The sequence below is a fragment of the Propithecus coquereli genome, unplaced genomic scaffold, assembly GCF_000956105.1.
Source record: "Propithecus coquereli isolate 6110/MARCELLA unplaced genomic scaffold, Pcoq_1.0 Scaffold343, whole genome shotgun sequence".
In the NCBI taxonomy this organism is placed as follows: Eukaryota; Metazoa; Chordata; class Mammalia; order Primates; family Indriidae; genus Propithecus; species Propithecus coquereli.
The window spans coordinates 822052-830932 of record NW_012149097.1 but is presented as its reverse complement, the minus strand read 5'-3'; the positions used below and the strand labels follow the sequence as shown (position 1 = coordinate 830932).

The 8881-nt window shown below is 46.5% G+C and overlaps 1 protein-coding gene across 3 annotated transcripts in view; it reads left to right on the top strand.

Annotated features, from left to right (window-relative positions):
* Window positions 1-8881, top strand: part of SEPT11 (septin 11) — a 137163-nt gene that overhangs the window by 83774 nt on the left and 44508 nt on the right. For all 3 annotated transcript variants that reach the window (XM_012650980.1, XM_012650978.1, XM_012650981.1), the window contains exon 2: window positions 2173-2287. In XM_012650980.1, the coding sequence (XP_012506434.1) occupies window positions 2173-2287 (115 nt within the window). The remainder of the gene's footprint in view (window positions 1-2172; window positions 2288-8881) is intronic.

Sequence of the window (8881 nt, the reverse complement as noted above, 5' to 3'; positions counted from 1 at the left end):
TTATATCACAAAGTTAGAAGACAGACTCTAAAGATAAAACTTTAAATTTCAAAAATGTCAAGACCACACTGTTTTATAACCTTTCATTTTGTATGTGGTTTTCAATGGGTATAAAAATACTCAGTGGGTGTGGGGGTGGTTTCTCATGTTTCGGAAACGGTGAGAATATGAGATGCGGAGCTTTGGGTTCTGGGATGAGAGCTATAATTGCTAACTCTGATTCTTTCCCGGGATTGGCTCTTGGGTGGACATCTGTATCTAAAATCCCAGACGTCCAGAATCCAGGGCGACAAAGCATTCCCCCCACACCCCGGCGACATGAAAGGAATCACTGTGGTGGAGAAGAGAGGGATGTGGGGCGGTGGTTCTCCCTCGGTCTGTCTCCCTCACGCTGTTCCCAAGTGTCGCAGACAGTGGTGCCGCAGCAGAAGGGAGGCCGGTGGCTTCTCCTAGCCTGACACAGCAGCCACCCCACAGCTGCGATGGAAAGTTCTAAATATAACCCAGCACTCATTCAGATCCTCCTCCCCCAAGTCTTGGCGGATGTGGTAAACACCCTAAAAATACCTGCCATCTGAACCTTTGAGGTATCTAAAGAGGTACGAGAACCAGGGCCGGAAGCAGCGCGGCGTTGGCAGGAGGCTCGCCCGGCCAGCAGGGCCGCTGCCCACGGGGTCTGCCCCCGGAGCTGCTGGGGGAGCCGCCTACCGGGCCGTCCTGTCCAAGGATAGGTGCCTACTCTGGAGTCTCATGTTCACTGTTGGCAGGTTCCGAGGAAACTATTCGTGGACTGGACATCTGCTCTCTGTCCCGTTGACCACAAATCCGCAGCCGCCACCATGGTATTCAGGCAGCGTGTTGGGTTTTAGTCAGAATTTTAGAGCTGGTTTGACTTTAGACATTCTGTTATTTATAAAACCATTAAAACCCATTGAAATTCCTATATTTATGGAGTCACATTTCTGTGTATATGTAGTTAGTGACCATAGAAATTTGAAAATGGGATCTAGTCCTTGATTATTAAAAGAAATCACTCATGATTATATAACATAAAAATAGGAGGGTAACAAAAACCAATCTTTTAAAAACATTGACTAAGTGATCCTGTGCATTTTTTACTAAAAGTGGAACTTTGGGGCTCACTTTCTCACCCAGACATCGGTACTTTGAATATACAGTTCAGCAGCAACACAGCCGAACACCGGGAGTCACGTCTTCGAGGAGGAGGCTTCCCGTGTCTCGTAATCACAAACCGTAACCGTGGTGTTGCACTTGAAGGACTTGAAGGACTGAAAGCAGCCGATGTCGTTTCCCGAGAAGTTTCACAACTTATCTCCGACACCCGTGGGGTGCATTCCGAACGTGGGGGCCGTTACGGCCGCACCACCCCGAGCGCGCCGGCTCTCGGAAGCTAAGCAGGGCTGGGCTGGTCAGCACCCGGGTGGGAGCCGTGCAGGCGGTCGGTGCCGTTTTACCCACGAGCATCAGTCGCCTGACTTCGAAGTGCGTGGCTACCTTAGCCCAGTCTCCGTCAGTAAACTCTGCGCGGGTCTGGCAAGTGCAGAGCCTGTGCCGGGAGCTGCGCAGTGGGGCGCAAAGAAGCCTCGGGAAACCTGTACAGCTAGTAGGGGAGATGGGACCCGCTCACGTGCTGAGAAATCCTAAACGTGCTGCACTTACAGCGGTTACAGCACTGTCATAAATATAACGGGTCGTGTCCTCCACCGTGCGCTTTTTGAAGCTCTTTTATGTCTCTGAAAGAGCCTTATATTTGATTATTTATTTACTGTGAGTTGAAAATACATGGAAAGCTTTTCTTGAGCAATAGAAGCTGTCAAAATGGTTGGAGTTTTTTGTGTGTGTGTCACTTAATGCGTGTCTGAAATAGGCACCTGTGGAAGATGACGTTTCCCTGGACCAGTACACGTGTAACAAGGAGTGAAGTGCCCTGGGCGGCAGCTGCTTTGGGAGCCGGTGACTTTGTGGAGAGAGCGTGACCGTGGGGTCATTCGTGCCGTCGGCTGTGCAGAAGCCACGGAGGCCGTGGGAGCTGGGGGCTTCTCCTTTCCCGGCGTGTGGAGAGGACAGGAAGGGGGAGGGACCGTGGGTGATGAGTGACGCCCAGGGGGCGTAGTGCGTAGAATCTCAAACGTTTCCCCTCTGAAATTCCAGAATGAAGAGCTACGGAACTTGTCACTCTCTGGCCATGTTGGATTTGACAGTCTTCCCGACCAACTGGTCAACAAGTCTACTTCTCAAGGATTCTGTTTCAACATCCTGTGTGTTGGTAAGTGATTCATCACCTGCTTCCTGTGTGTTGGTAAGTGATTCATCACCTGCTGCCCGGCAGGGACTGTGGCACTTCGATATTGGCAGGTGACTGTCAGAGGGGCAAGTTTCAGTGAAATAAGGAGAATTATACTTTTACTCTTTTCTTCACTGGTAAAGCCACGCAAAACACCCGCTTTACGCCTGCCACATGCTTACAAAGATTGAGAATTGTGTTTGAGTAAAGGCTTTGTAAATTTTGTGGTGTTACTCAAATTATTATTATTTCAGTTAAACAGTCAAGCAACTGGTCAGTTTAATATTGTTATTAAAACGCTTATTTTAATGTTTGGCAAGGAGAGAGACTTAGACCCTAAGTAGACTACAGGAAGTTGAGAGGAGCTGAGATATACATAATAAGAACATTTAAAAGCCTTTTAAGAATTTGTTTCCAGGGTCTCTGACTCTAGTGCAGTAATAATCTCCACTGAAGTCTTCTTAAAGATATGCCACCTAGAATAAGTGAAATCTAAAACCACTCTAACTACTTTAATAAATTTATAATGTTACAAACTTTTGCTTTGGGTACAAAAGACAATTTAAAATTTTATTTTATATTTGAAGTAAATTTTCTGTGTGCACTATTGAGTTAACCTTCTGTCTTTAAGTTGGGATCTAAAATTGACCTTAGTTTATTTCTGGTAAACAAACGCAAAAGGCCAAGGAGATTCAATGGACTTTTATCCCCAGTATCTTTTATTCATATCCCTTAAACATACTTTAGACTAGGCCTCTGCCTTGGTCTTTTCTTTGTCTCTCTGGCCATGTCCTTTTTAAACTAAGAAGAGGAAGATGGAAAAGAAGGGGGAAAAGAAGAAAATCGAAATACGAATGTCCTGTTAGTTGGAAGGAGAAATGTCTGTGCAGCGACGTGGCCGGCCCTTTGCCCGCCCCGTCGCGCCTGCTGAGCGGCTGAGCGGCAGTGGAGCGGTTTGGGCTGCCTTGTGCTGCTGCTGCCGTCCTCGGGCCACATCCTTCCGAGACTCGCTTTGAGACAGACCAGCGACTTCCGTGTGTAGCCAAGCGGACTGTCCTTCCCCCAAGTGTGGCACAACGTGTCAGACTTACTTTATGAAGTGAATTCAGAAAGGTTGGGTTCGGTGTGAGAACCACCGTTTGCGTATTTGTCATGGGAGTGGGGAGAGCACATACTTTCCTTTTTCAAATGCTTCTCGAGGACTGGTGCGTGCGGCCTCTGTGCCGGGCGTCATCCGCAGAAAGCTGAAACTGGCTGGCACGCTAGGCCAGCTTGCTCCCTGGCATTGCGTCTTCAGCCCCCGGCAGGAGAGTGACTGCACAGAAGTGGGACCGAAGCAGCCAACTCTCATGCTGTCTCCTTTTCTGTGCATGAAGCCTTTTAAAATTCAGCAGGGGACCTCCTGAACGGCAGCTAGTTCCACACAGTGGCATGAACGAGTCGTCTTTTCTCTCAGGGTGAATGCTCAGTGCGGAGCAGGCGGTTCTTCATTGGCATAGCAATTTGTTGGCAATTTGTTGGTTTGCTATTGAAAAGTATGCAGAATTGTAATCCTGGGCAATTACTATTCCGGCTTCGCTTCTGTGCCTCCTCGGCCCTGTCTCCAAGACCAGCTTCAAGAATATATCTGTGAGCTGAGGCCGGCTCCCGCTAACCGGGAAGGCCTCCCCGTGGGGTGCGGGGCTCTGCGCGCCCGGGGCTGGCTCCCGTGGGAGAGAGCGCAGTCCCCCGCCGGCTGGAAGTCCTCCCGGGCCGCACCGACGCTGCCTGGCTGGTAAAGCGGCGCTGTTCTGGCTGTCCTGGGTGGTGGCAGCAGCTGGGATTCTTGGATGTTTGTTCTGGTTCCGCTCTTGAACATGTGTAAAAGTAGTTTTCAAACTAATTAACATAGTATGTGCTTCTTGTCTAAAACATTATAAAATCCCTTTCTTTCAACTCCCGACCCCATTTCCATTTCACAGAGAGACAACACAGTCAGATCCTTCTAGAAAGTCTCTATTTAATACGTCTTTTCATATTAGGAAATTATTTTTGGTGGCCTAAAACAGCACCGCTGTGTGGCTTCACAGCTCTGTTGGCAGAAGTCCAACGAGAGGCTGCGGGGCTGCCTGTGTTCTGGGAACTCTGGGGAGACGGCGTTTCCTTGTCCTTCCAGCTTCTTGCGGCCGCCCGCATTCCTTGGCTCGCGGGCCCTTTTCTCCATCTGCAAGGCCAGCAGCATTGCATTGCTCTCCAGCTGTTCTTGTGTTCGGAGATTTTCCACAGAGAAGTGCAGAAATGCAGTTTAAACACAGTTAAGACTCTGCCCCACACCCCGACACACACCAGGAAGGTGACGTGGTGCAATGAAGAACAGCGGCCCCAGGGGTGCACCGAGCCCTGTCAGGGCTCTGTCTCTGGTTCTCCATCTGGCTTGCTTCTGCTTGGCTTCCCGGGCTGTCTTGCGCACGGTGGCAGTCTGCCCGCCAGCAACATGGCCAGCTTAGCGACCCCAGAGGAAAGAACAAGCTGATCCCGACTCGTGTCCCTGAACAGGTGCAGGGTCTCCGATTGACCAGGACTGGGTCACTGCCCAGCCTGGGTGGGAGATGGGGCCAACCCACTCCAAAACACAGGAGGTTCCCTATAGGAACAGAGACATTATCAGAAAGGAGACTGGGCGTGGGACACGCAGGACACATGAAAACAGCTCTCACGATTACCTAGGTGCTTTATTGTTTTGCTTTTACACAAATGAGATCATGCTGTTCATATTCTCCTGCATTTTCTTGTTTCACTCCACGACAAGTCCTGGATGCCGTTCATCGCCAGTCTGTCTGGCTGTCCGGGTTCTTTCCTACGACCCTTCGGAGGCCAACATCAGCTCTTCGGGAGATGGGGTGTCAGCATGAAGTAGTAACTTATCCTCAGAGTGTAGAAAACATCAAATCCTTTTACTGCAAATATTTCGCAGCAAAATATCTGAATAAGAGAAAACTCCCACTGTCAGTGCTCCATCTAGTTTTAAAGTAAGAGTATATAAAAAACATTGTAGCCAATCAAAATATGTGGACGGTCACACAGAGGAGGTGTCATGTTTAACTTAAAAGCATCCCTGTTCATTTTTCCCCTTGTCATCCTACTGCCCATTGGTATGTTTTATACCATATGGTGTTTATAGCATGTGTGTGGTGTTTATAGCATGATTTTATTTTCTTGTGATAAATATGGAAGGGAATTGAGGATTTAGAAAAAAGTTAAGATCCCAGTAAGGAAAATTTTTATCAAAAAGGTCTTAGAATTGTAATTTTGTTTTGTGGCAAGAGCCTGCAGGTTGAAAGCAGGAAAGAAATCAGGGCAGAAAATGATCCTGTCATGAGCTCAGTTTGGTTTTAGAGATACTGAAACCCACCTCTGTTGGTCCTGGGAACGAATGTATATAGAAAGAGGGAGCATACTTGTCACTCTACTGCAAAGGGAATTCTGGGCTACGTCAGATGACAGAGTGTCCAGGAGTTGGTCACCCCCCCTCTGTCTTGCCTACAGCACACGAAATCACTCCCAGAGCTACACTTTAGTTTAAATAAAGCCTTTTACGTTTTACCCATGCTGTGTTTTTCTAGAGAATCTAAATTAGATCTAAATTAGTATTCAGCCTTTTTTTTAATCATTTTAAATTTATGTATCTTATTCATTTTCCGAAACGACACTAACTGCATGAGAAACCTCACCAACCTTGATCCAGCTGTGAGTCCGTTCTTTGAAGGTACAAAGATGCATAAGATACTGTAACATCTCCGCTTTCGAAGAGGACCCAGTTCAACAGGAGAGTCAAAGTAAATTATTAATACATTTTTAAAATTGATTTTTTTTAAACCATTCAAACTCAATTGTTTTGTGGGGATGAGAGAAGAAGAATAGAAAACAGACAAGGTTAAGGCCATTTGAGCCAAGGCTGCAGTGTCAACATAAACTGTGAAATTTTACAATCACATCTTAAACATTTTTATTACATCTTGTTTTTCCAGGACAGGATGTGATGTGGCTTCCAGGGTAAAATGAATAAAGATAAAATTGAGGCCGGGCGCGGTGGCTCACGCCTGTAATCCTAGCACTCTGGGAGGCTGAGGCAGGTGGATTGTTTGAGCTCAGGAGTTCGAGACCAGCCTGAGCAAGAGTGAAGACCCCGCCTCTACTAAAAATAGAAAGAAATTAATCGGAGGACTAAAAATATATAGAAAAAATTAGCCAGGCATGGTGGCGCATGTCTGTAGTCCCAGCTACTCGGGAGGCTGAGGCAGAAGGATCGCTTGAGCCCAGGAATTTGAGGTTGCTGTGAGTGAGGCTGACACCACGGCACTCACTCTAGCCCGGGCAAAAGAGTGAGACTCTGTCTCAAAAAAAAAAAAAAAAAAGATAAAATTGACCCCAGAAAATGAGGTGAAGCCAGGGATAAGGTCAGAACTTGAAGCCTGCAATCGGACTTGCCTGGAGTAACTAATTGGGGAGCAACACCTTTGTCTCTCAGCTCGGTGGTCAGAACATGGAGGGAGTTCATTGGTTCATTTAGCAAATATTTATTGAGCACATGGTATATGTGAAACACAAGTTAAAAATTCAGTATGACGGATTTGCCTGTAGTATTCAGTACAGTCACACACTGCGCAGGTTTGTTTGTAGCTGGGAGCAGCAGGCTGTACCATGCAGCCCAGGTGTGTAGGGCATTACACCACCCAGGTTTGTGTAAATACACTCCATGATGTTCATACAGTGACGAAACTGCCTGAAGATGCATTTCGCAGAACGTATCCCTGGTGCTGAGTGACACATGACTGTATTGATACCTCTTAAAGAGAATGTTCGGGTGCTCTAAGGTCAATTCAGGTAAGAAATGAAATATGTTTTGCATTTTTCTTAATTTGTGTGCTCTTCTGTTTCAGAGGTTTGAATCACCAGTGTTTTTGTGATCAAAATCCTCTTTAGAAAAACAGAACTGTTTCTTGTTTATCTCTTTAGAATACCTGTGTTCTTAGCATTAAATAAACAACTTTTAAAAAAATTTAATATGACGGATTTATAGTATCTATAAAGTAAAAACAAAATAGTTACTCCAGGTGAAATACAGTTTTACCTGGAAAAATTCCTCCCCTGGATTTTCAGAAAAGAGATGTGGTGTCTGGTGGATAGAACGGTCTGGGCACCTGGGCACCCCCTAAATCGCTGCGATGCTGGTGTTCCTTCAAGCCCTTCCTGCAGGCTGGCGTTGTGCCAGAGCCAGCTCATCACGGCGACCCCGTGAGGAGTTACACCAACACGCTTAGGTATTATGTGTACCTCTCGGATCATCTGGCTCCATCCAAGAATAAAATCTAGAATATTCAGAGGCAGGCAGATGCCCGTGCACGATTACTTATCCAAGTAGCCGGTCTTGGCAATTAGAGTAAAAGATGTGAATCACATTTGTTCAATCTACAGCTACTTTATAACTGATAACATCATCCTGGTTTGTCTTTTTCCCTGCCCACCTTAGAGCTTGTGGATTAAATAAGCCTGAGATTGGGCATCAAGGTGGGACTGCTTTGCCCTGGGACTTGGGCGTCGGGTTCACCAGCATTGGCAGGAGCAGGAAGAACAAGCCACAGTTGGCACTTCAAGAGTGGATCTCTAATTACTCTAGCAGCCGAGTGTTTGGCCAGATGAATTTACCATAGAGTAAACAACAAACTCTCAAAATCTACCAAAGCGGCAAACCTAAGTATCAATTATCACCACACTCATTTTTCTTTTCGATTAACTTTTAATAAATGCCTGCTCTGTGCCAGGCACTCTGCTAGGGAGTTTTGAACTGCATTAAAGCTAACGTTAGGCGTAGGTTTTCTGAAAATATTGTTACGGTGGTTTGGTTTGAATTGAAACCTACACCTAGTCGGCTCTCAGTTACTCAATTAGAAAGTTGTGCTCTTGTGGGTCCTCAAAGGTGTAGGCAAGGCCCTGCTTTCAGAGGTTAGAGAGAAGTCTCAAAAACTAATGCATCCAACAAACTCTAGTTCTGTAATTCCTTTTATACCAAAAGCTGCCATTTCCTGCTGAATTGCTGTTGGTGACTCACACGCTGCTGCGTTGCTGTGTCTAGTTACGGCTCTTAAAGCACAGAGTGTGGAAATGCAAAGCGAAGCACTTCGAAATTTAGAGGAACAGTGGTTTTTCTCAACCTATCGATCAACTCTGTGCTATACGGATGGCCTGGAATGCTTGTTGTTCGTAATTTCCACTTTAATGTAAATGATAATTAAAATTTTCTGCCTTTTAAAAAATGGTGTTCCTGATTCACATGTGCTCCGGTGATTCTCAGCTCAGTCAAATGAGATGGCAGTTTCCGTCCTGTCCGGGTAACCCCGAATCCTTGCCATGGAGGCTGAAGCCTTTATTGCTGCTCTTAGGGAAAGAGATGAGAGTTAAGTGGGTCACTTTCTGCTGACAGAACTTTGACGTAAGGGACGGGCATTTATAAGGTAGCTCTGCTTCCGTCCCTTTGTCCGTGTCCCCAGAATAGGTAAATCCCAAAAAGAAGTTGGCTGCGCCTGGGAACATTACTCA